Source organism: Sturnira hondurensis, unplaced genomic scaffold, assembly GCF_014824575.4.
Source record: "Sturnira hondurensis isolate 20B ecotype Veracruz unplaced genomic scaffold, ASM1482457v3 Scaffold0003681, whole genome shotgun sequence".
NCBI lineage: Eukaryota > Metazoa > Chordata > Mammalia > Chiroptera > Phyllostomidae > Sturnira > Sturnira hondurensis.
In genome coordinates, this window is record NW_028076312.1 from 4,957,833 (window position 1) to 4,984,952 (window position 27,120).

Consider the following 27,120-nt stretch of genomic DNA (forward strand, 5'->3'; position numbering starts at 1 on the left):
TTTTGGAAAATAGCTTTAAAGAAGTGCATGACACCCCTCCTAAGGGGTTTTCCCGTTGCCGCGTGTGTCCCCTCCATCTGTTGTCCTGGCATCCCAACACCATGTTCCTCAGATACGGATCTGATGGGCCTTTGGGTGCAGGCTCCTTGGGGAGCCCAGGACCTAGGTCTGGCCCCTGCCTCCTTAGCTTTCCCGAGTGCAGACACCTGGCAGCACCCACCTAGCTGCAAGCGCAGGGCTGTTTGTGTTTCCACAGCTTGGCTCGTATGGGCGAGCCTCCTTCCTGGAATCTGAGCTGCCCCTCCCTCTCCCACCACCCCCACGAAACTCCAGCTCAGACCTTCAGGCACACCTGGCACCCTAGCTCCGGCTGGTCCCCACCTCCACATGCCGGGTGTGGGCTGGCACCCCCGCAGGGGTCCATCCCTGCGGCTGCCTTCCTCTGCGCCCTTGGCCAGGGCACCGGCATTGTGTGGAGGGAGAGGTAATTGTGAGCCTCAGAACGTGAAGCCGCCTTGTCCTGCTGCTCTCCACGGAGGAAACTGAGGCCAGCGCAGTGGTTGAATTTAGAATCCAGAATTCCCGTCGAGAGCCTTGGTGGGTCCTGAGACCACGATTACTGTGGTCCGACTCGGAAAAGCCCGTGTCACATCTCTACACCCTCCCACGTCCAGCTATGGTGGCGTTTTATTTAACCTGAGGCTCCAGCTGTGTTTGCTCTCTGCAGTGTGTACCTACCCCACAGCACCCACCTGGATTGGTGGGTTTGTGACATGAAGCTGTTGATCTAGGAGGAGGAGAAGGCTGCTCCCTGCCCGGGTTGTTTCCATCCAGGTGACAGCTTGTGTGGAAAAACATAGAGCAGTTATTACCGCTTCCAGAGAGGTGGGGACCGATGGGCCGGCTCTAATAAACAATTTGGTGCCGGGCCCCGCCTGGGAGAAGGGAGAAGCTCGTTGTTGAGAGCTGGTATCTGGAGCCCCTGTGTCCGTTTTTCCAGTCAGACAAAGACAGTCTTCCTGTTCAGCTTGTGGAGATCAGGCGGGGTGCTGTCCAGGCCCAGCTCACAGCCCCTGCGGGGGACACTTCTCGGGGACCTGCAGGAGAGGGTCCTGGGTTGCTGGTATTTGTTCAGTTCTGTCCAAGTCGTCAGGTATTCTAACCCAGGCTCTCCAGCCGTGTTTTAGTCCTTATGTACTTGTACCCACCAACTCAGACATCAGCATGCACCCACACTGGCACTTCCAGCATATTTATTATGTGCAGTATAAAACACTGTACAAATAAAAGCAAGGACCAAACAGAATATAAATGTAAGGGGAACAAGCCCCATAGCCCGCTTTGATCCCGCTCTAGAAAACCCCAAAGCATTTATCACTGCTGTGACTGGGAAGGGACAGCCGAAGGCATGAACAAGGCACAAGAGTACAGCAGAGCACCAGACCGGGTGGCGTTCCGAGAACGGGCCGCTCAGAGCCAGGCAGAGCTGAGGAGGCCCGCCAGGGCCTTGGGTCCCCATGCAGGGGGGGCCTGGTCAGGAGGTTGGCCATGCGCCGTCTTGGAGGCCTGGTGACTTGTTCTACCAAACTGGTCAGGCTGCCAGAGTTGGTTCAAGTTGGGTAGAAGGGGAGCCTGAGAGAAAGCAGAGAACCAGCCTGCCCTCAGCAGGGGCCCTGGCCCCACGGGGGCTCTGCCCAGTGACTGCCACAGCCAGTGCAGGGAGGGCGGACGGATATGACTCGGCTTCTGTGTGTTCACCTGATTTCAACTGTCCTGGTCTTGGACTGCCCATAATGGTAAGTGATGTGGGAACTAGACAGAAACCAGCCCTCCAGAAAAAGGTGACTTTGGCCACTTGAACTCCACAGACGAAGATCACTGGACCTCTGTATCCCAGTGCAATCCCCAGGCAGCCGTCTGTGATCACAATGTCACAGGAAGCCTGTGACTCCAAGGTGCCCGTGCTAAGAGTGAGCGAGGCCATGCTCAGTCTGACAATTCTGGCAGAAGGGAAAACGCACAGGGAAAGCCAGGAGAAAGGCAATCACAACTGGCTGTGCTCACTGTGAACTTGCACCACGAGGTATAAGCCACCTTGAGTTTAAGGAGGAAGAAGAGCCATGTTGCCTTTGGTGGGAAGGTCCTTCTGTGAGTTGAGTGCCCGTCAACAGAGGCTGAGGGCCAGCGTGTGAGGAGCCGGTGGGAGGGCAGGCCACCCGACCTGCCTGTACAGAAGACTGCAGTCCAGGCTTCAAACCAAAACTGGAACCAACAGAAAACCTCGAGAGGCAGATAAAGAAATCCAGAAGAGAGAGCTCCATGGGGCCAAGGGGCCCAGCCAGATCCCCGAGCCAGGAGATGGGACCTGGGGGCTGGTAGGGGCTCTGAGGGACAGGTGACCATGTCTGTGCAGAGCAGAGGAGACAGCTCTCAGTGTCGCAGGGATCGTTGGTGACAGAACCTGGCTTCCATTCTCGAATCCTCTTCAAAAAAAGGAACCAAGACTTGATGGTCCTCTTGGGAAGGTGGGTTGGTCCCAGCCCTACCTCAGGGTCAGGAAGCACTGCGGGGCCTGGCAGTGGACTCACAGGGACTAGGCCAGGGGCACAGAGAGGCGGAGGCACATGTGGAGGGTCCCAAGCCTGGGGGGGGTGGTGATTCTTTATCAGGAAAGCTTATCTGGGCACACCCCACCCGTGTGTGGTGGCCTGTAAATTGCAGACAAGTACCACTCTGCTAGTTATGAAGTACAGTTGGCCCTCGAACAGTGCCGGGGTGGGGGTGCCAGCCCCCCCAGGCAGTGAAGTGTCTGCGTATAACTTTGACTTCCTCAGAGTTTAACCACCAACAGCCGGAAGCCTTATAGATAACATAAACAACTATTTGACCCATGTTTGTATGTTATATGTGTCAAATAGTCTATTCTTACAGTAGAGTAAGCTGGAGAAAAGAAAATGTCATTAAGAAAAGCACAAGGAAGAGAAAATAGTTCACAGTGCTGCATACATTTACTGAAAAATATCCATGTGTAGGAGGACCCTTGAAGTTCAGACGCACGTTGTGCTGTTCCAGGCAGGGGCCCCTGACCCCTGGGCAGGGGCGTGGTACCGCTGTGTGCCGGTGAGGAACCCAGCTGCACAGCAGGAGGTGAGCAAAAAATGTAGTGCATCTGAATTGCCCTGAAACCACCCCCTGTCAACCCTGTATGTGGAAAAATTGTCTTCCACGAAACTAGGCCCTGATGCCAAAAAAGTTGGGGACCACTGGCTTAAGGGTCGGCTGTATATGCAAAGATCCAAGATGCTCAAATGGTGAGGGGTTAAATATGGATGCATTGTAGTGTTATTTTTTTTAAAGATTTTATTTATCTTTAGAGAGGAAGGGAAGGAGAGAAGGAGAGAAATATCAATATACGGTTGCCTCTCGTGAGTCCCCTGCTAGGAACTGGCTTACAACCCAGGCATGTGCCCTGACTGGGAATCGAACCGCGATTGTATGGTTCTCAGGCCTGTGCTCAATCCACTGAGCTACACCAGCCAGGGCTAGTGTTATTAATAGTATGAAAAAATATTTTCATTATTGTTACAAAAATATGTTTTAGGAAGAGTCACAATTCAACAGGCTTCGTGGGGTTTCCACAGTCAACACAGGGAGTCGAAGCCAGATTCCATATTCATCATGTTTCCATTCTAACAAAGTGTGTTCACGGCCACCAGGGCTGGAAGGGGAGCAGGTGCAGGGGCCTGGGGTCCCTGCCTGGGTCCTGGTTCCTTCAGTGGTTATGCAGATAGTGTTGGATTTCGGCTGGTGAGTTTCCCTTTTCCTGGATGTCAAGGAGCTAACCATCTGCCTATCTTAATGCGAATCTGTTGTTCTGACAAACGAAGGAGGCGTTGTTAAATTTTCATGCTTCAATGTGTTTATGGGATTCAAAACTCACTAACTATTTAATTAGATTATTTTGTTGAGAAACTTGCTTTTGTGCATATGCATTTTTATAAATAGCACACGTAAAATTATCTGGGAAGATGCTCTCAGCTTAGTGGACACTATTGTCGCTTTTTCACTTACAGTAGTTAAACACACTGACCCGGAGTTTTCATTGTTTGCGCACTGCTTTCTCGGGTTTTACTGGACTGCCCATCATCTTTTGTTCATCTGTGCTTGCTCTGTCAGTCCACCTTGTCTTCTCTCAGGCCGCTTAGTTCTTGGGTGGGTGTCAGTTTGAACCAGACGAAAGTCTGCAGCTACACTTCAGCAGGAACCTGGAACTGAGGTGCTTGTGCGTGCCCAGAGCTGCTCTGGGGGAAAGTGCTGCCCCTCTGAGCCCTTTCTGCAGGCCCTCAGGCCATGGCGGCACATGGCCCAGGGATGGAGAGGCACCAGCACACCTTGCTTGGGGTCGCTGCCATGCTCCATGGCTAGAGCTCACTGTGGAAGTGGGGAGACCGAAGTGGGGTGGTTAAGGCAGGCAGGACAGCCACTGCGGTCAGCTCCTCCTGCAGGCCTGCATGCCACCCCCAAAAGTCTGCCTTATTTTCTGCAACAGTGCATTGAGTGGGGGAAGGGATGGTTCATTCGGCTCAGGAGAGCTGAGTGGACTGGGCCTGCAGGACACGAGAAGGGAAGGGATAACCCCCAGGGGGAATCAGCCGGTGAGAGGGAGAACTAGAGCTGCGATGATTTTGGACCCAAAGATGGTCCCTGAGGACACTGTGGGGAGGACACATGGGGGGTGGACATGGGGGAGGGTGCAGGAAGAGGGCTCAGGAGAAGGATGCAGGAGGAGAGTGGGGAGCAGGATATGGGAGAAGGAGGGTGAGGACACAGGAGGAGGACATGGGAGGAGGACAGTGGCCAGCTGCAGCCCTTGGGCATGGAAAGGGCTAAGTGACTACTGTGTCCAGCCTTCCCTTCTTCCAGAGGCTTTGCTGAGCTGACTCTTGATCAGTGACACCTGCCTCACCTAGTTGTCATGACAGTGAAACAAGACCAGGTGGTGAGGAAAGGCCTCAGCAAATAAGGGCACACCCTGTGGATCAAGGATGGCTCCTCCCAGTCTGTCATCCAGCAGAAAATAACTGGAGAGCACACACCACTTTGGTTCCTTTCTCTGCATGGTCCAGGGCCCTGAGCCCATTTTAAAGTTTACACAAATCGTTTCCTAAGGTTTGAGGGGACACTTTTGCCTACGAGAAGACTGTTTGGTGCCTCAGTTAGCTTTTCTTGCATCTGTGTATGAGGCAGGATTAATGCCATGCTCCTGTCCACATTTGAGCGGGGGGGGGGGGGGGGGGGACGGAGANGGGGGGGGGTGACGTGTGCTGAGAGCTGGGGAATGTGGGGGCTGGGTGATGTGAGCGCAGTCTGGCCACAGGAGGAGCTGGGCTCTAATGGGCCTTGTCCCCCACCCCAGGAGCTTGTGCCCTGATCTACTTTAATGTCCTGAGGTCCCCTGGGGAAACGCTGAGAGGGCTGTGCTTACAGAATGCATCTGCAGTGTCAGGCTGAGAAGGAGCCATTAGAAAGAGAACAATTGGAACCACCCAACAAAGACCAGGTTGGAACCAGAGCCACGTGACAGGAAGGGGGCAGTATGGATCAGGGTGTGTGTCATCTACTGCTGCTCCCAACAGCATGAGCCAGCAGGACTCCGTGGCCTCTGCTTGGGTTCTCCCCCCAGGGCACAGACAGGAGAACATGTGTCTGCAACGTCACATGCCGATGGCAGATGTAGGAACAAAACCTGCAGTGGCTGTGAACACCTCTGCTCAGTGCTGGCCCTTACGCGTGAGCCAAAGCCAATTCCTAATCCAGTTTAAAGGACCGTCCTCTCCAGGTGTGTCAGCTCCAGCACTGGACTTCAGCGCCTGGTCCCCTTCACCACTCCAGTTCTACCTGCTCAAAGTCTGGCCTGCAGACTAGCGGCTTCCCATCCCCTGGGGGCTTGTTAGAGTCTCAGCGCCACGGCCTCCAATCAAAACCTCCTGTTTAACGAGCTCCCCAGGGATCCCCACCTATGAAGCATCCCATTTATTACACCTTCCACGTTCTTCGCCCCTGGGGGGCGCTCTCTAGCCAGCTGCCGAGGACCCTCTCGCACACAGGAATAGCGGGGCATACACAGTTTTCAGAGCCCAGAAAGAGCAGCACCGAGCAGCTGCCTAAGTGTGCTGCTCTCCAGTGCGTCTTCATCCTGATGAGGTGTCTTGGGGCCAGAGGGTCCAGACCCTGCCCCTTGGTGGCAGCCCCACTGGCTTAGTGGACCGACAGCGGCTAAGCGCAGGGCTCCTGCAGGGAGGGTCTGGACCAGCGACACGGTACACAGGCTGGAGCCGCCGCTGCAGAAGCTTTGGTGCCTCTGGGGTCTCAACAGTTAACAGTCCGCAGGCAGAAGAAGTGAGCCACCGCCGAGGGCTCCTGCTTCAGGGACGGCCAGCCCTAGGCCCCGGGGGAGCCTGCTGGGCAGGCAGCCCTGCAGAGCCCCAGGGGTTCGCAGCCCCTTGGCGCCGGCTGCGGGCGGCCAGCCCAAAGATGGAGCATTGCAGCCTTCCTTTGTGCGCCCCGGACGGGCGTTCCAGGAGGCAGGTCGCCGCCTCCTGACGCCGGCGCGTTGGCGGGCGACAGCATGACCTTAAGCCTCATCTCTTTGCTGTCCCAGGATATCTCCGGGCTCTGGCTTGTCTTGAAGACCAGCACAGGTGTGTCAAGCCTGCTCTTTCTGTGAATGGATGGTGTTCGGGGAGAGAGAGGCCGGGTGACCTTCTGGGGATGGCTTGCATGTCACCTACATAGGCGAGCTACAGCGAGGAACCAGGCTCTGCCGGCCTTGTAAGAGGGATGCAGGCTGGGGAGGTGCCTATGAAGGTGGAAAGGGGAGTCCCGCACCTCAGGGGTGGGGGATGTCTGGCATCCCCAGCTGGTTTGGCGCTGTGGCCACCTGGCTTCGCCCCCTGCCTGGGGTGTCCCTGCTCTTGGAGGAAAGGTGCACAGTCGCTGTGGTCCCCCTGGAAGCTGGAATGAACTCCGCGGGGCTCCTTTGTTCCAGCTTTCCTGCAGACGCGCGGTGGGGCACAGAGAGGGAGCGCCAGAGCCTGGTGGGTGCGCGACTGGCCCCTGGCAGTGGTTCAGACAGCGCTTTCCCATGGCTGCCTTCCCTGGTCAAGGGCTCTCTGGGGGGCAGGGCTTAGGACTGGGCTGTTGGAGCCCGTGGACAGTGAGGGGCCAGCCCTGGGTGGTTCTCTGTGATCTTTATTTGTCATCCCTGCTCCCAGCCTCACTAGAGGGCAGGTACTTCTGACTCACTCCCACTGGAGACTGAGAACAAAGGCCCTTGAGGAGGGATCCCTCCCAGGGCCCAAGAAGAGGGGGCAGTGCAGGTTACCTTGTTGCGTTTCTGAGGATGGAACAGCATTTGTTTGGAAGTGATTTGTCATAAGTGCAGTTTCCAGCAGATGCTTCTGCCAAGGATGGATGAATAATTCCTCAAATAAGCATTTTTTGGTAAATTTTAATGAATTGATTAAACCCCAGCCATCAGTGGCCACGGCACGCATCTAAAGTTGCCAGTTTGGTGATGAAGAGACTCGGTGTGGGACTAATGGCTGAGTGCACAAATTTCCCCACCAGATGAGACTCAGAGGATTATGAATGCTTGCTCAGGTGGCCACATTGGAAAGCTCATTCGCTCATTTCTGAACCCGAAACGTAAGCACTTGAATGTATGATGAGCAGTGGTGGTTTTTGTTTCAAAATCAGTGTCGCAGTGACCATGCTAGAAGGACCCCCGAAAAGAACACATTCTCACAATGCAGCTGTGGTCTGGGATGTCGGTGATCCCTCAGACACGCAGCCTGACAGGTGTCTTCTCGCCGTCCCAGACCACGTGTACTTTATTGGTGGGGGGAGACCTCACTGTGACCATCTGTAATCATTCCAGGTGTTTTCCTAGCTAAATACCACTTGTAATTCTTATAACTTTCCACTAAATATGCTCAGCGTTTTTCTAACCTGTACTTTGTTTTAAGATAAATGTGCATTCGAATTAATATCCTAAGGGAGTTTGTGTAATTAAGGGTTGGAGGGCTTTCTCCCCACTCTCTAGAAATAATCTGTTTTCTTTCCCCTCCAAAAATCCCCATTTGCTGAATTTAGGAAGCAAGAGAGTTGTTGGTGCACGTGATAGTGAATCTTTCTTTCTGTGATGGCTGTGGAATACTTCTGGGCCGGGGGGCCCTTTTCTATGGGTCCGCATAGGTTTGTGCAGTGGGTACTGATTTTCCTCAGAGCCTGCTGTTTACCAACAAGGTCACGTGCTTCTGTTTTAGTCACTTCTGTGCAGCCTGGATGGGGAGGGAGCCGGATGGGGAGGGAGCCGGATGGGAAGCTTGGCCCCTGGCTGGTCGGGAGCTGGGCCCAGAACACACTCAGGATGGGATGAGAGTGGCCTGAGGGAGACCACAGGCTGATTTGCTCTGTCCAAGGCCACCGAGAACCCAAGCTGAGGAAGATGGCAGGCTTGAACCACGATCTCTCCAAGCTTAGAGGTCTCCTGTCCTGGCGGTCATCCAATTGAAAAGGTTGACACCTGTGCAGAACCTGCCACCACCAAAACCCTAAGCCTGCCAGCTCACTCTCCACCATAAGCCTCCTCCTTCTTTTTCCTCTTTCACTCTGCCTCGTCTTTCTGTTTATCTCTCTGTCGTCTCCTGCATGTACCTGAGCAGGATGAGGGCTCCGAGGCCGGGCTCCCATGAGGCAGTCCATGAAGCCCCTGTGCCCCCACGGGGCTCTGTGCCCGACGTCTGGCCAGCAGGGACCCTGTCAGGGGGGCACCTGGGTGAGGCTTGGCATGCGGCAAGTGTGCCCTGCTGTGGCCCCCTTCGCCCCTCTGCCTGACCTTCTCCACACCGTGAGTCATGGTGTTTGTTTGACAGTGGCGTTTTGAGGAAGGTTTAGACAATTGCTTGTTTGTTTTTTAGACTTACAGAATTCTGTTACCAGAACGTGGGAATAAATATGCACACCTGAAGTTTAGGGAAGAATTTTGGAGACCTTCTGGAGTCTCTGGAAGGAACTTGGTGTTGGTGTTGGTGTTGGTATTAGTGATAGGAACCTCTGCCCTTCCTTGCGTGCTGTGTTCTGTGCGCAGCTTTCTGAGAGCAGATCTGGACGGACGAACACATGAGCACCTGCCCCAGCGTGCCTTCCACCGCGTGGGGCCAGGAAGGAATGACGTCTGTAGAAACTGCATTGATTTCCCTGACCTTGAGTTATTGTTTTTAATGTTGTCACATAGTTATTTTAGAATGAGTAAGAAAAGAAAAAGGCTCTCAGAAAAATCTCCTTTATTTCCGAACAGCAATGAACTCCTGTGGCGGTGGGGGGTGATGTTTGTGTCTGTGTCTGTGGTGTGTGTGCCGTGCGTGCACCTGGGTGAGATGCATAAGCCATTATCTGCCACTTCAGAGGAAGCAAAGATGCTGCAGTCAGAACATAAAACTGTGGCACTTTGGGGAGCCTGGTGTTTGGGGACTTTGGTTAAGCTCCAGAAGGGCCCAGGAAGCAGCCAGCACAACATGCTCTTGGGGGCCCAGTGTGACAGGAAGCTCAGCCCAGAACCAGAGTGAGGGGACTGTCCTGTTGTCACATACACTGCTCAGGGCTGACATTACTGGCTGTCACTGAAACCCAGCATCGGAGCTTCTGCAGAGGGGACGAGACAGCGGGTTAACTGTGAAGGGCGTGCATGCGCTGGTGGTCACCAGACACACTTGGAATGGCACCAGTATTCCTCCCTGCTTTCTCCTCCTGCCTGTCTGCCCACCCCTGGAAGTCTGCTCCGGTTCTCTCGCAATGGCCGCCTGTCTTCGGTTTGGCTGCTTGGGGCTTCCTCTTTGTGGAGACATCAGGCCAGCGTGAGCCCCAAGGAGCCCTTGGACCGGCCACCGTGGGCAACCTTGTTCCCTGTCATCTCTGGGGAGACTGGAATCTCCTGGTGGCTTTCTAATCCTGACCCTGTCCTGACCCCTGTGGACGGCTTGTTTCCGCCCCGAGGGCTGGACTGCCGGTAAGGAGGTGTGCAGGGAGGCGCCGCCCAGGTGGATTAAACACAAACAGCGCAGCTGGCAGGTTCCGCCCAACAGGGCAGCACGGGACGGGCTCAGAGGAGAGCACAGCCCCAGCGCGGACGCCGGCCCTGCTGCTCGTAAGTTCTGCTCTTTCCTTCGAGAGCTTGAGTCCGTGGGTGAGTGCGTTTAAGTGGCAGCTTCACTGAATTAGCCAGCTGCTCTCTCAGGCACAGGGACACTCGGAAAAAGAACATTTGGAAACATGACTTAATTCCTTAGGACATTCTTTAATGTTTAGTCCGTTGAAAGAATAGTGTGTTATAAGTGACATCAGGGGCCTGGCAGAGGTGGAGACACCCCTGTCTGGGTGGCACTCCAAGGCGGGGCCCTGCACCGGCACCCTTCTCCCGCAGATGGTTTCCCACTTTTAGGAGCTTGCCGGGCTCTGAATGTTCCTCGGGAAGGCAGGGAGTGGGCATGGGAAATGCCAGCTCTGCAACTGGGGTCAGCTGGGCCAAGACCTCTGCCCCTGCTCCATCCTGACCTCAGCCAGAAATGCATATGATGTCATGTCTGTGGGCTTGTCAGGGCCACATAAGCTGATTTCTGTGAAAAATCAAGCCTACTCCTGGAACTAGGCAGGAAGTTCGTGAAGAGAAAGGTTATCAGTAGTGAAAGGTCCACAGGTATCTCCTGCTGCGACTCCCACTAGAGATCCTCAGACCCACGCACGAACTTGGGGAGGGCTTTCAGTCACACCTGCTGAGCATGTGCCCACCAGCATCTGTGCTGGTTCTCCCTCCGTATTACCTGGACCCCATCCTCCTAGCTTCCCACTGGCCTGGCACATCTCCATGAACTGCCCTTACCCATCCTGGCCCGTTCTGGGCCCTGAAAACCAACCAGACATAGCAGCGTGTAATAAATTCAATCCCTGATGTGCCCAGGAGGCCTCTGTGTCCGGGCTCCCCAGGCCCTACCTCACTCTACCCTGCACCTGGTTCTGCAGGTCTCATCACGCGCTGCGTCTCCAGAGAGGCGTCTGCCAGGGAATGTCAGTGAGGCCCGGTGTCTGTGCTACAAAGTCACAGGCATGACCGCCAGTCCATCCTTTGTTCCCAGGGGGCCCCACGCCATGTAGGCAGAGTCCAGCACCTAACTCACTCCCCCCAGCTGCGCAGCCTCGGAGCTCTGGTTCATCTGGGACCTTGCTGTGATGCTGTGCGGCCCAGTGTGGTTTGATGACTCTAAAAGCGAACAGTGCACTTAGTTTTATTATCACCTTCACATCCCCTGATATTCGCACGTGAAAATAGGTCCGATGTTCACTGTGCCACCATCGGGTTTCTGAGCCACTGCTGCAGAAAAGGTCTGAAGGTGTGTTTTCCCATAGCGTGACCAAGAGCCCCTTTTCAGCCCTTTCTTGCAAGACTCCCCGCACTTACTTCTCATTTTGGCAACAGTGTGGACATTCAGGTCCCCAGGCCCTTCGGCTTGCTTCTCTTTGGCCGTGCTTGTGGCATTTGGGCAGTGGGTGGGGGAACAGCCCTGAGCTCCAGGTCCCTGCTCCCACCCACAGGTGAGGACACCCTCCTGGCCTGTTCCCCAGCACCCCAGAGAACAAACTTCTGAGACATAAGTTTGTTCCCACCCCTTTGGTGTCCAAACCCATGCATGTGCACACTTTGCCCCATGGCTGTGGAAGTGACATGGGCTTCTGCTGAATTAAACAGAAATGAGACTCTCAGCATGGGAAATGCAAGCTGAGAAGGTCCCATAAAGCTCCTTGCTGTCTCCCATCCTTGGCTGAATCACCATCTCCCTTGGGTGGTGCTTGAGCAGAGGGGATGGGAGAGGCCTGTGGTTGGGACAAGCAGGGGCTACAAGGAGGCCTCAGAGGAGTGAGGGATGGCTTGATACCAAGTAGGCTGGCCAAGCAGTGTGTCTGGAAGGATGAGGTGTGTGACTGCATCAGGTACCAGTGAAGGAAAGCCCTCACCTATGGCAAGAGGGTTCCTTCTCGGTCCCCTTCTCTTTGTTCTGGGCCTTCTGTCTGAGTGAGCTCTCTCAGCCCAGCCACAGTGCCTGCCTTGAGCCCAGCGGTGGGCCTGGCCACTGGCCACACAGCCCAGGACCCCAGCTCTGCAAACCCAGGGGAGGGCGGCATCAAAGAACTGAGGTGTAAGTGAAGTAGCATTGTGGAGAGCCAGCTCCCATGAGTCCCTTCCCCCCCTGCACTGCAGCCCAGGTCCCTCTCCTCTGTGGCTCAGGGGAGCCCCTGGGCAGAGAAGCTACGACCCTGAGCGGCTGATGCAGCTCTGAGAGACTGTGGCCAGGGCGTGGCCAGAGCACACGCGCAGATGCACTCGCTGCAGGGCTTGGCCTGGAGTCCACGCGCCACAGCTGCTCTGCCACCATCTGCACGGTGTCGGGTGCCAAGCGCAAGACAGACCTGCATTTAACGTTGCTGTTAGGGCCCTTGTTTGCACCCATTTCTCTGATCGCCTCTGTGGACCTTTAAGACAAAACAGAAACTGTGGACTCAGAAAGCACTCGCCCAGCTGAAGACTACGTTCACGATGGCCACGCAGGGAAGAGTTTAATGAACAGGATGGTGTAATCGAAACAATCAGGTGCACAGCTGCCTCGTCATCTCTCCTGTTGGGCAAGGCAGTGTCCTGCCTTCTTCCCCAGCCTGCCCTGTCCTGACTGCTGGGAGACGCCCATCCTCGTGGACCCCAGCAGACATCAATGGTGCTGCTGCTGGATGACCCTCAGCACCTCCACCTTCCTCAGGCCTCAGTTTCCCAGCTGATGAAGGTTCCAGTCCTGGCACTCTGACCTCCATGGCCTGAGCTGCCATTTAGGGTCCTTGACCTTGACCTTCCCTGTTTCTGAAGTAGCTGAGGAGGCCNCTGTCCTGACTGCTGGGAGACGCCCATCCTCGTGGACCCCAGCAGACATCAATGGTGCTGCTGCTGGATGACCCTCAGCACCTCCACCTTCCTCAGACCTCAGTTTCCCAGCTGATGAAGGTTCCAGTCCTGGCACTCTGACCTCCATGGCCTGAGCTGCCATTTAGGGTCCTTGACCTTGACCTTCCCTGTTTCTGAAGTAGCTGAGGAGGCCTCGCCCTTCAGGGTCCTTGGTGGATGGAGCAAGCTCACAGAAGTGCTTCCAGCAGCCCTGCCATGTTTTCCTGCGAGGACTTGCCCATTTCCAGCAGCCGCGTGAAGATGCTCATTCATGGCTGATCCCGGGGCCGACAGAAGAGGCCTTGCCCACCCAGGAAGCAGAAACGAGGCTGCTGAGGAGACACAAGAGCAAAGGTCTAAGGAGCCCAGGGTCATGACGACGTGGCCACACTCATCCTAAATCCAGCCTCAGTTCTGCCTCAGGGCAGGACGACTGTATCCCTAAATCAGACTCTTTACAAGTGCCAGCTCCCTCGACTTCAAACACAGAAGCTTTGCTCTTGAACAGCCTGCTTAGAATGTTCCCGAACAGAGACAGGCAGAGCCGAAACCTCATGCAGCACATGAGGGGGGAATCGCCCTGCAGGGAGACTGGCCTCAGGAGACCATTGCCCACCACCCAGGCCAGTGAGGAGGAAGCAGGTACCTCTGAGCCGCTCAGCACCCAACCCCATCCCATCCCCCAGTCCATCTGTGACCCCAAGCCATGCTGACCACTGGCAGAAAAACCCCAAGGAGAATGTGGCTACATGAAACCTGTTGTCATTGGGTCTCTTCCTGCCCTTCCGTCAGGATAGGTCTCTGGACCTACGCCCATCAGATAGCTAGCTATGCGATGCTGGGATGTGGCAGCTGGTGGGTCCCTGTCCAGCAGGGCAGGTGGTGGGTTGGTGTGAGCCCACTCAATAGCCATCAGAGCAAGAGTGGCGTTAGGAGGCCTCTGAAAGCTAGAGTGCCCAGGGGAGGAGGGGTAAGAAGGGGAGAGAGAGTCTTGCTCATCTGCCCAGGACTGGCCTCCCCTCCTGGAGCCCGGGGACGCCTCTTAGATGCAAAGACCTTCAGGGTCTGTACTGTGTGGGAATGCTCCTTGCAGGGGCAGGGCTGGGTCTCTCCCACCTGCCTGCTTGGTGACCGTTGTGCTGCGAACTCCCCGTGCAGCTGTGCACTGAGCCCTGCCCGCACCCATGGCCCAGAAGGTGCAGCCTGGAGCCCCCTGCCTCAAACATGTGCAGATCTCAAAGTCCCCTTGCAGGATGACCCCTCCATGGGCAGCCTAGTCCTGTGGTGGCAAGACGAGAGCTGAGCCCCCAGTGGGAGCTGTGACCTGAGGCAGCAGAACCCAGAGCCAGCCCTGCATTCACCCTGCAGGAGAGGCAGGGCGGGGCGGGGGGGGGGGGAGCAGCTGAAAAAGGAGAGGGCTGGCCGAGGTCTCTAAACTTAGGAAGGACCTGTCTCCCCAGTCCCGCACCCCTGTGAGACAGCCAGCCCAGCCTCCATGTTGCTCCGGACAGCGCTTCATAGACGTTTTGGTCTCAGCACCTTTCCACTGTGAATACTTTACTGAGGGTCATGGAAAACATTGTGTTACATTATGGACTGTATTGGAAATAAAAACAAATTCTTAAAATATTAACGTAAATAAAAATAACCATGATAAATCCATTATGGTAGTACAAGTAACACCAGAACAAAAAAATGTGAAAGAACAGGTGTTGTTTTGCATTTTGCACGTGCCCTTAATCTCTGACAAGATGGGAACTGGCTGGGTTCACGCCTGCTCTCCTGGTGGTGTGGCACCGGATGTAATTGCTGGAAAGCCCTGCACACTCGTGTAGGGGCGAGGGGGGAAGGCAAAAGTCCGCTGTGTTATGAGAGTGGTTTCCCCTGTGGAGCCCTGAAGGAGCCCTTGACTCAATCAAAATGGCTTTTTCTTCAAAACCAAACCAAAGCCACAGCACACAATGCTGGCGGCCAGGACACGGCATGGACTGCTCATCCCCGGGCATTAGTGACCATTTCTGCGCACACATGCCAGACACCGTGCTGCAGGTGTTCGCGAAGTGCACGGCCACCCTGGGAGCTAAGACGCCATGATTATCCCAATGTTACAGACAAAGTGGCTGCNACTCAATCAAAATGGCTTTTTCTTCAAAACCAAACCAAAGCCACAGCACACAATGCTGGCGGCCAGGACACGGCACAGACTGCTCATCCCCGGGCATTAGTGACCATTTCTGCGCACACATGCCAGACACCGTGCTGCAGGTGTTCGCGAAGTGCACGGCCACCCTGGGAGCTAAGACGCCATGATTATCCCAATGTTACAGACAAAGTGGCTGCCTCAGAGAGGTTATGTAACGTGCCCAAGGTCACACAGCCCCAACTGCCCTCAGAGGGCTGGCTCACTCGCTGGGAAACCGGGGGTCCCTGTGCATAAAAGGTGCTTTCAGCGAAGTGAAATGCAGCCTCTGGGCCCCATCCCCATTAAAGCGACTCGGAGAAGATTGACAGAGGCGAGAGCAGTTCTGCAGACAGCATGTCTTTGTGAACCTCGGGGACAATGTGCAGTCAGTGTTCAGGTTGGAAGACACTTACAGTGAGCTCACTTGTCTGTGTCCTGCTGGCTTTCTGGGAAGCCCCAACCCGGAGCCGCCACAGCCACGGTCTGCGGGCTTGGCAAAGGCAATTCCCGTTCACTGACAGTGTTGTCCTCGCTGCCCACAGCAGGGAGAGTCTGTTTAAGATCTTGAATCAGAAGACTACTTAGCCTGGAAAAGAAGAATTGATACAAAATTACAATGAGGTTTGCTATTTATTTCTTTAACCACTGATGGGAGGGTAAGGGACTTATGAAATCAAATGTCGAAGTGAGGACCTTGTTATCACTATAATCCATCTGAGTCACGTGAGGGAGACACCAGATGCCCAGCTTCTGTATCTGTTATTTTGGAACTCTTCTCCATGGCCCCTCCTCCTGGAACGCCGAGCCTCTCCCCTACGTTACACATGCCCCCTCTTAGCACCTCTGTTCCCTAAAGCGCATGCCTTGAGAGATGCCCACCTCGATGCTGCTGCAGACTGGCTGGCACCCTTGCCCCTCCCTTCTTCCAGCTGCTGCATCTAGAATTCCCCCACATTCTGTCACTGCTGTGTGGCTTCAGGCAAGGCACTCAACTTCTCTGTGCCTTTGCTCCTCCAAAAAATGGGATAACAGTGTTCTCACCTCTCGGCTTGTTGTGACAATTAAGTGTATTAATACATAACAGGTATTTTAGTAATAGTTGTGCTGTGACTGCTATTTCCACTATGATTATAGATTTCCTATGCAAACCAGTGAAAAATGTAATTTAGTTGCTCCAGACAGCCTGCAAGATTAAGAAATTCTTATATTTCTCTCGTCCTTTCCATTATGCCAACTGGTCATAGTGTAAATGTCCAAGGCACACTTGCTTTCTTGGCTGATTTAAGACCTTGGTGGAGTTTGGGGTTTGTTTTTCCTTTACTTGAATCTGTGTCATTGACTTAGTGAGTCCTGGGTTGGAATTTCATTCAAGACTTTTTGTTTTGTTTTGATAAGCTAGCTAGAGTAACATTGCCCGGAGAATGTTATTTTCAGCATTAGTTCTGCAGTCGTCGGGGGTGCTGTGCACACCCTGTCCCCCACCCTCTGAGTTCACAACCAGTCAAGTTTGGGGGTGGCACGGCCGGCATTCCTAGAGCCTCTACGATAGAAGGTTTGTCTGGAACACTTCCCAAGCTTGTCTGACCACAGAACCCTTCTCTCCCTGATGGAAGAGGGCCCTGTGGGATGTGCAGAAAAATGATTTTCTGGGAGTTTGACCCCAGAGGCCCCAGCAGTGGCAGTCGAGGCTGCTGGGAAAAGGCTGCATGCTGGTCGGGGGAGCCAGACGGGCTATGGGCACTGCTGATACTCTGATATAGGTCAGAGCAGCTCAGGGGCCTTGGCTCATGTGCCATCTTCGGATGCGTGGGCAGGCTGCCTGGAGCCTGTGTTAAGGAGGATGCTGGGGCTTGCTGGAGCCAACAGGCAGCAGGATGGAATAGAAAACATTGAATGCGTTCAGGTGAGGCTTACTGGCCATTCTGCATGTGTGCCTTAGTGAGGTTTTCACGTGATTCCTATGCGGACTTCAGTCACAGATGTGCTGAGCAAGTAGGCATACATTCTCAGAAAATGCAGTTCTGGAGACTGCACTGTGAGGAGGTTCACAGGGCCTCTGGTGGGCACAGCTTCGTCTGCAGAACTGGTGTCCCACTGTGGTCCCACTCAGCCCGTTCTGTGTGGCGGGTGACCCCCACTACCCACAGAGGAGAGTACGGCGGCTCCAGCCCAATTTGGTCTGGCTTCCTGATTTCCTCCAACGGGGGGCATGGGAACCGAAACTTTTTTGTGGAGGGAGGTGCATTTCCTTGATGACAGTTCCAGTCAAGCACCTTTCATATGGGGCCTTTTATTTTACACTTTGTAAGGATTTGCTTTCTGAGATTAGGAAATCAAGAACAGTTGGTGAACTGAGTAAGTTAACGATGCTTTGCATCTGATGTGAAATATTTATGCCTAATTCAGTAACTAATAACCCAGGATGTGCTGTGAATGAGCAGTCAGCTGCCCAAATCAGTAGAGATCTCAAACATTTTGAGAGGCTAGACCACAGAGCCCTCCACATAAATTATAAATAGCAACGGAGACGTCGCTCCCATCCGGACCACAAGGACTCAACAGCTGGTGGAAGAGGCATCCATCCCACCCTGGCCTGTAGGGCTTCAAATGGGGCTTGGTTGGAGCCAGTGGCCTCTTCTCTTTCCTTCCACACACACTTTGCTCTTGGTTTGGAGATTCCTGGGGTGGGCTCGGTGAAATAGGAATCCTACCCAAGTGAGTTGTTGAAATAACCCCACTTGACTCTCCACCCTGGACTTTGAAAAGACACCACTGTTGTATTTTGACTGAAAATAAACAAAAGCCGCCCTGGCTGGTGTAGCTCAATGGACTGAGCATGGGGCTGTGAACCAAAGGATTGCCGGTTTGATCCCCGGTCAGGGCACATGTCTGGGTTGTGGGCCAGGTCCCCAGTTGGGGACATATGAGGGGCAACCACGCATTGATGTTTCTCTCTCTCTCTTTCTCCGTCCCTTCCCCTCTCTCTAAAAAATAAACAAGTAAAGTCTTTAAAAAAAGAAAATAAACAAAACCCTTGGATGCAACACCAGGACAACAGCTGGAAGGGTGCTAGTCGCATGTGGGGAGCGAGTAAAGGGACTGGAAATGGGGCGAGTTCCGAGCAGATCCCCAGAAGCCAGGTGGCAGCACAGTCCCCTCTCCGAGCCCTCCCCCCACACAGAGCCACAGAGCAGTGAAGCAGGTTGCTCCACCCTGGCGATTACCTAAGGCTCCACACCACACAATTTACAGGTGTCTTTTACAGGGAGTCAAAGCAGCTCTACCTAATACACGAAAACAAACACAGGGAGGCTGTCAACTTGAGGAGACAAAGAAATGTGGCCCAAATGAAAGAACAGAACCAGACCTCAGAAAGGGAACTAAACAGAAAGGAGATAGTGAACTTATCAGATGCAGAGTTCAAAACACTGGTGATTAGGATGCTCAAAGAGCACACTGAGTATGGCAACAACATAGAGGAAGAATCGAAGGCTACACTAAGTAAAATAAAGAAAAATCTGCAGGGAACCAACAGTGAAGAGAAGGGAGCCAGGATCAATGTCAACAATTTGGATCATAAGGAAGAAATAAACATTTAACCAGATCAGAAAGAAGAAATAAGAATTCAAAAATAGAATCAGGAGAGGCTTAGGAGCCTCCGGGACATTTCCAAATATGCCTCATCTGATTATAGGGGTACCAGAAGAAGAGGAAGAGCGAGAAATCAAAAACTTATTTGAAAAAACAATGAAAGGAAACTTCCCTAATTTGGTGACGGAAATAAACATTCAAGCCCAGGAAGCACAGAGAGTCCCAAACAAGATGGACACAAAGAGAACCACATGCTAAAGGTTAAAGATAAGGAGAGACGCTTAAAAGTGGCAAGAGAAAAGCGGACTCTCTCAGAGTTCCTGTGAGACTATCGGCTGATTTTCAAAACAAAAACTTACAGGCAAAAAGGGGCTGGAAAGAAGTATTTGAAGTCATGAAAAGCAAGGACCCACAACAAAGATGACTGTGCAGCAAAGCTGTCATTTAGAATAGAAGGGCAGATGAAGTGCTTCCCAGACAAGGTCGAACTAAGGAGTTTATCATCATCAGGCCATTATCCCATGAAATGTTAAAGGAACTTATTTAAGAAAAAGAAGATCAAAACTATGAACATTTAAAAGGCAACAAATTCACAACTATCAACAACTGAAGAGCTATTTTGGAAAAAAACTAAGCAAAGAACAAGAACAGGATCATTTGGAGAGTTACCAGCTGGGAGAGGGAAGGAAGAAAAGGGGGGAAAAGGTGCAGGGATTGAAAAGCATAATTGGTAGGTACGAAATAGACAGGGGGAGGTTAAGAATAGTATAGGAAATGGAGAAGCCAAAGAACTTATATGCACAACTCACAGATAAGAACTAAGGGGGGCATTGCTGGAGGGAAGGCAGGTACTGGGCAGAGTGGGGCAAAGAAGAAAAACTGGGACAACTGTAGTAACATAACAAAACATACTTCGAAAAAGAGCAGGATACTAAATTTTTAATTATCTACAAAACAACAATAACAAACCCCGCCCCAAAGGCTTGGGTATAGACTTTCAGACAGATTTAAATAAGAGAATTGGCACATAATAGACTTTGTGGCCTGGGGCCTGCCACCAGCTGCTGGCCCCTTTGTAGGAGCCTTTCTCAGGCTCCTGTCTCCCTTTGAACGAGGTCCGAGGTCCCCAGTGAAGTTCAGAGACCAGCCTTCGAACTGGATGGAGTTCGCGGCTCCTCCTCGTGCATGGGGCTCACTTAACCTGGGACGTTTCCCACTGGCCGGTGGGTTTTGGGGACCCATGTGTTCCACATCCACTGCAGCCCCTGTCGGTGCCCTGTCTCCTCTCCGCCTCAGGCAGCCTCCGCTGAGCAGAGCCGGGGCACGCCGTGCCCCCTCAGTGGACAGGCGCGGTGAGGTGCTGCCCCACTCCGTTACAAAGTTGTCTGACATGGAAGCAGGTCCTCTAGTCGGTTTGCAAGAGGAAGGAAGCTTGCTGCGGCAGTCTAACTGTGCTAGGATGAGAGATTTACAAAGTGTGATGCCTCCCCTGGACGCCGAGGGCGCTGCCCAAACCAGGCGGGATCTGGACAACGACTTCGTGTGAATTCGTTTCAGCCACTGGGGTGTCACCCTGTTCAGCTCTAGAGCTGAGCTGCGTCCCAGGCCAGATGAGATGCTGCAAGTCGGGGATAATTCCCACAGAAGGGGTAGGGGGGCCGGTTGTCCCCTTCCCAGATGGGCTCCCAGGGCTGATACTGGGAGGCCACTCAGCCTTGGGGCCCCACGCCCAACCCCCAGGCCCTCGCCACCCCATAGGAGATCAGAAGAGAAGCACTGTCCTCCCATCCTGCGCCCCTCCAGCTCGAGGCCCTTCTTAACCTTTCTTCTCAAAAGTGACTCTGTGACGGGTAATTGCCGGGGAGTCTCCATTTACGTCGGGCCGAGACCGGAATGCTGGCAAGGGTGGCTGTCTGTAAGGCTTTGTGCTCTCACAGAGACGTTCTGTGAGGGACTGGGGCCCTGCCTGACCCTTCTGGTGAACTGGTGGGTTGGGTGACCCGACTTCCTGTCCCAGACTTCTGACATTGGAGGAGCCCTGAGGGTCTAAGGCGCACTTGTGTCACCGTCAAGCACCGCCATGTCCTTCTGAACCAGTGGCTGCAGCGTAATCTTTTACACAATTAAACACAGTGGACAAGGACCTTAAAGAAACAGTCAGCACAAAGTGCAAAATTGCCCAGTCCTTGAATGAGAATAAGGCTGCAGGCAGGATGAAACAGCGCAAATGTCCAGAGGCGGTTGCCACGGAAGGCATCGCACGACAAACTGAAAATCTCGTGCTTTAACCCCAGCCAGCGATGTTTTTCATTATTTTTTATTTTCCGAGGAGTGGCCAGTTACCTTTGAAGATATGACTGCTTTTTAATAGTCCATTTGTATGAACATACCTTTGTGCAGTTTCCAACAGACTGTCACAGAGTCACCCCATTTTTCAAACCTAAAATGGGGCGCTTGGTCTAAGGTACAATATTAGAATTAGTTCTGCCCCAGAAAGTTCTCAAGCATTGGCTTCCCCAGCCTGGTGCAGGGTAACGATTGCAGCGGTCGGCAGGCTGGGGCTCTGCACCCCGCGTGGCCCGCGACTGCTCAGAGGTTCCAGAGCCAGCCTAGGTGCGAGCCAGAAGGAACTTGGCCCAACCAGCTGGATGCTAAGTGATGCCCTGGGAAGGCATGCCACTGTTCTCCTCGTGCCATGTTTGTTCGACACGTGTTCCCTCAGCTCCTTCCACGAGAACCACTGAGCCAGGCCCTGGGGGCAGGGCAGCTGTGAGTGGCGGGCGTGGAGGGTGCTCCACGGGTGCTGGTAGGCTGCTGCGAGGCCTGGCCCAGGCTAGGAGCCTCCCTGAGGGGTGACATCTTGGCCAGGAAGTAAGTGGGATTAGCCTGGCAAACAGATATGGGAAAAGCATCACAGAGGGAATAGCTTGTGCAAGCAGGGCCTTGGCCCGTGTAAGAAAGTTGAGGGAAGCCTTAACCCCGAGAGAAGAGTAGGCGAGGAGGCCCCACGAACGTCCCTCGGTGGAACCAAATTCACATTAACAATGGTCCTCCGAGACTGTCACTCTGTCCCAGAAAGTATAGGGGTGGTCAGTAATATCAGCCCCGTCACTAGTATGCAGGAAAGCCGTGTGCCAGAGGGTGAGCTGGACAGAGAACAACCCTCGGTGTCCTTACGTGAGCTTAGGAATGCGAGCGTTTGCTCGTGAGAGGAAGTGGTGCCTTGACGCCTCAGCCTTTCAGGGTCAAGTCCAAGAATTCCTGTAGAAATGTTCACTATCAGAGGCTGTGATATTCTTTGTTTTATTTCCTCATGAGCTAGTGAAATCTGGAAGTCGAGGCCCGGTGGGAGATGACAAGACGGGGGGTGGATGTCTCCGGGATCACGGCAGGGTTGGGCAGCGGCTCTGGACCAGCATCTATGCTTGTCACTGCCGTCGGGTCCCCACTTGTTAAAGGACTTGCCAGCTCACTGTGACCGTGCCACCTTCTGCTGCCCTGGGATGCCTCCCTACCTCAGGGAGACCTGACCTCCCGTGGTCTCTGTTTCAGTGACACACTTCTCCCAGGGTTGCAGGGCTGAACTGGAGGAGAGGAGCACCTCTGATGGCACGATTCTTCCTCTCTGTCAAGAGAAGAAAAGAGGGACGTAATGTGCTGCATGAGTCGCACCAGACGCTCATCCCAAACAAATGAGTGTTGACTGCCTTAAATCACCTCATCTGAAATTACAAATATATATCCTATCTCTCCCGGAGTGATTGTTGCCAGTCCAGTTTCTCTCCCACAAGAGAAAACTGCAGCTGAGACATCTAAGTGCACAGCCGGAAACGGCATCACACCACCAAGCCATGCACGGGAGTCCTGGTGTGATCCCTGCCTTTCTGAGTCTAATGAGCATTCACCATCATTCCTTTCCTGCCCCCAAATGCTGCTGCTGCTGCCGCTCTGTCGGGCCCCAGCAGCCCCGGTAGCCCTATCTCTTGTCGCTTTCTCCGCAACACCAGCAGAGTTGAAGGGCCAGCCAGTCTTGACGGTTGGTAGCTGCACAGATGTCGCAGCCAGGACCTTTGGGAGCCGCCTCTGTGTTTAAGTGTGTCACCTGTTTACACTTGCTTGTTTGCAAGACCGGAAAAACAGGATTTGGGGCTGATCTGTGCAGATAGCACTTTGCTTCCACCACTGGAATTTTCAGGGTAAAAGATCTCCATGGGCCGTATTTCCTGGCTGTTCATGGCTTGGGTCTTGCACCGGGTGTAGGAGACTTGACCGTTTAAGCCGTTTGCAAGGCATCAGTGTGATTTGTGAGTGTCTTTAGAGAGAGTGTGTCCATGCCTGAGACTGCGAAAGTTGCCGTACTGCTAGCCTGGCGTCGGCTCAGAACAGACACCTGAGCACACCCGCCTTTTTGGCCCCCCTGCCGACACCCCGCCACACACACTACGCAGTGACTTCACGTCTTCAGTCAGTCTCCAGGTTTTCCCCTAGGGTCTTGCAAAACCTTGCTCCTGGTCGATGTCACCAGGGTGTGGCTTGAGGTACTGCCAATTCACTCCCCAACTCCTCATCTAGAACTTGCAGCCTGCAGCCTGCTAAGCCGTGTTTCCTCTCAGCACCAGGCTCGGGGACTTGACTCAACACCCTCGTCGGTGTCCTTGTCAGGCAGGCAGGGGGGCCCCGCACATCTGTGTGTGTGGAGGCTGTGGACCCACTATAGAGACCAGGTTTCCTCTCTAAGCAGCGAGTCTTTGCGTAGGCGACAGGTAAGGGCCCCAGGAGCTGCCTGGACCATTTCCAAAGCGTGGGTGGAGACTCGGAGACTCAGAGAACAGCGTGTCTGTGTTTGGTGCTGCTCACTGACTACTGGTTGGAGGGGTCAGTCCTGCAGCTCCCGGCTCACCCCCTCTCCCCTTCTGCCTGCATGTCCCTCTCTGTCCCCCTCCCTCCCCCCTCCTCTCTCTCTCTGCCCTTCTCTGTGCCGCTGACACACACCACATTCTAAATATTGATGAATCACTGAGCACTCAGCTTTTTGTGCTCTGAGAAACAAAGGTTTCTGCGTATTGGAACCAGATTTTTTCCAAGCACGTGACCGCCGGCCCCTCAGTGGTCTGCTGATGTGCGAGGCTGCGTGGGGCTGACCCAGACCTGCAGCGCGTGGGGCGGTTTTCCCACCGGGTGACAGGTGTGTTTGTCTGCTCTCCCCGCAGATGAAATCATGCACCAGGACATCACCCCACTCTGTGCTGCCGACATCAAGGACCAGCTGAAAAAGCGCTTTGCTTACCTGTCCGGTGAGTGTCGAGGGTCGGGGAGTGTGGGTCAGGTTCTGCATGGTGAGTGGTTGGCATCCCCTCAGCTCTGGCTCTCCATTACCTAAGTGGTCCTATCCCACATGGTGGGAACTGGGGACAGTCCCCTCGCAGCTGGCTTTCGATGTAACCAAAGACCCAGGACATGCTGTAGCGATGCCTGTGTAGAGGGCAGCTCAGTGCTGGCTGGCAAACAGCCATGGGAGAGCTGGCTGGAGGGCACTGGGGTCCTGGGAGGGAAGCATCCCCAAGTAGGGCTGGCTGCAGTCTCTTGGAATCCAGACCTTTCCTGTGACAGGTAAAGCAGGAACGGGTCGGTGTGGCAGACTGGCCTCGTTCTTGCAGCACCCAGGGCCTGGGCACTTCCCTCACCAAGCAGCTCTGGCTTCTGTGGCTCCATCCGCTGGGAGAAGGCCCTGTGTGCAGCTGATGTGGGCAAAGGCTGGCACTGGTGCTGGGGTCTGTCCTGGGCAGCCCTGTATCCCCAAGCCCATCTTGGTGCTGTCCCCCTCTCAGGTCCAGCTTCCTCCTCCACCCCTGTGAGGTGTCCTCCTGTCCAGCTGGCTATGGCGTGTGACCCCAGCACCAGACAGAGCTGGTACATCAAGGCTGCAGAGGGCCTGCTGGCTGCACCTGAAGCAGCCCCTTCTCAGAGCTGTGTGGGCCGCCTCTCCGTGCGGGCAAGTCTACCCGCCTTGGGCAAATTCAGAAAAAGTCAAGCATGCCTTTCTTCTGCTGTTAGTTAGGGGGCGTCCCGAGAGTGAAGGAACTCAACCTGTGCCGTCTTCCTGACCCTCTTCCTGCAGCCAGCCCTTCCCCTTGGCCAGCAGGCTGCGTCTCCCTCTTGAACCTCAGGAACCAGCCCTGCTCCCCAGGGCCTGCCTGGCCTCCCCAGTGCCGGCAGCTGCCCTCAGCCCAGCCCCATGTGGTTTCACCCGAGCTGTCCTCAACACTCAGACCCGAGGTGTAGCTCTGGGGCTTATGAGCCTGCTGAGCACCGAAAGTGTGAGCAGGAAAACGGGGCCTCTGGGATTTGTTGACGGTGAGACAGTCCACCGATTTTTATGAGTGATCACCGTGAGGGCCGCTGGCCTCACAGAGGAAGGAGAGAGAATGGGTATCCTTAGGGGAAATACAAACCCCCCAATAGGACGAGCCATGGCCAACAGCAACAGAGCACATAGAAAAGGAGCTGCAGTCTCTTTGCCAGCTCCACTGGCTCGTTGCAGCTCCCAACCTCTTCACACCACCATTGAGTCCCCAAACAGCTCACAAATACATGCACTGGTGATCCAGACTCATGACCTTGACCTTCCTCCAGGTTGCCGTCCCACCGCCCCTCAGCATTATGTTGCCTCCTCAGTACTTGGGGAGGAGGCAGGACCCCAGGTTGCCCCCCAACCCAGACACATCTTCTCTCTGGTATTCAGATGCTGTCCCAGCACTCAGGAAAGGGGCCTGCAGTAGTAATCAAGGTCTTAAATCCGCTGACCATAGGATCGGCCTTGGTGGGCCTGACCTAATCAGCTGAGTCCTCAAAGGGACCAAGTTCCTCCTACAGGAGGGATTCTGAGTATGAGGAACCGATGTGACAGAGGTCTCTGGCCACTGCCCTTGAAGATGGGGGGTGGGGCAGCTGGCAAGGAGTGTGCCTCTGGGGGCTGAGAGCCACCCAGCCAACAGCAGCAGGAACTTGGGGACCTCAGGGTTCCAATGGAGGGAGCTGAATTCTGTGAGCACCTAAATGGGCCTGGAACACGAGCCAGGTGAAACTGAGGCCTGGCATCACCTGGATTTCAGCCTGCAAGGACCTGCTGGGCCAGGCCACGACTCTGAACTACACAATTGTGGGCTGTTGGTTTATGCTGCCAGTCCTGTGGGCATTTGTTAGAAAATGAGCAGACACCTTAAGTTTCAATGTCTGAAACAAACACAGACTATTGTGGGTTTTCATCAAAGCTCATGGAAACTCTCAAGCAAAACTTGGAAGGAGTCCTTCTTCTCTCCATCCCACCTCCCATCCATCAGGATTCAGGATAAGATCTCTGGTTGCCTCCATCTCAGGGGCTGGCTGGAACACTGGGGGCTTTGCTTACATGTGGTACCTTGGTCCCTTTCACGCAGGCTGCCCCTGCTTCCCAGGCAGTGTCTGGGCACCTTAGCGCATGATGGGTGCAGGGCTGTTGGATGCTTACGTGATAACTGGTCTCCAGGAGGGAATCTGAGTTAGGAGGGTGGACCCTGCATTATGTTACAGCCCAGCCTTGGGAGCTATGCACATCACTTCTGCCACAGCGGATGGGCCAGAGTGGGTCTCGAGGCCAGTCTCAGGTTCAGTGGAAGAGAAATGGACCGGTCCCTGGAGGGAGCAGTGGCAGAGAGTGGCATCTGTCTCCAGCGTAGGACACAGGCAAGCAGACAGACTGGAGTCTGGACCCGTGCAAGCCCTGTCTCTTTTTCTCACGTGCCCTCTGTGCTAACTCTCCTGATCATTTGTAGGACAATTCAAACCAAATTTGTCCCAGACCACATTCACAGCCTTCCTCTCTCGGGTCCTTCCTTCCCCCTGCCCCACCAGGTTAGAGCTACGCTCACCTTCCCAGACCCCAGGCCACACCCCTGGCTGCTGTTTCTGACTCCTTGTGCACCAATCCGTCTCCCTCGTGCCACGTCAGAGGTCTCGCTCCCCTGGGAGAGCCCCCCTCTCGTTCCACCTGCACCCTCCTCCACCTTAAGGTGCGAAAGGGGTGACTCCCTTCAGAACGGAATCGTCTGACGCGCGGAACATCGGGGGAACCACCAAATGCCCGCACACAGGGCGTTGGGAGTGGCATCAGGACACAGCCCGAATGGAACGCCACTCAGTGCTTAAAATAGCATCCCATCATTTGTAAAGCACAGGAAACTGTAGTTAGGATGCCAGCTGTATATTCAACACAGTCTCGATTAGGCAGAAAAATACACTGAAAAAGGTTTGGAAAGAGATGTGC

At 54.2% G+C, this 27,120-nt stretch overlaps 1 protein-coding gene across 14 annotated transcripts in view; it reads left to right on the plus strand.

Moving 5' to 3' along the window:
• MCF2L (MCF.2 cell line derived transforming sequence like) overlaps nucleotides 1-27,120 on the plus strand; it is a 169,350-nt gene that overhangs the window by 86,685 nt on the left and 55,545 nt on the right. For 12 of the 14 annotated variants that reach the window (XM_037042050.1, XM_037042053.1, XM_037042064.1 and 9 more), the window contains one exon: nucleotides 24,029-24,112. In XM_037042050.1, coding sequence (XP_036897945.1) covers nucleotides 24,029-24,112 — 84 coding nt within the window. Of the gene's footprint in view, nucleotides 1-6,369; nucleotides 6,702-23,508; nucleotides 23,582-24,028; nucleotides 24,113-27,120 lie in introns of those variants that run through there. The other 2 variants (XM_037042057.1, XM_037042063.1) reach the window with 2 other exon arrangements.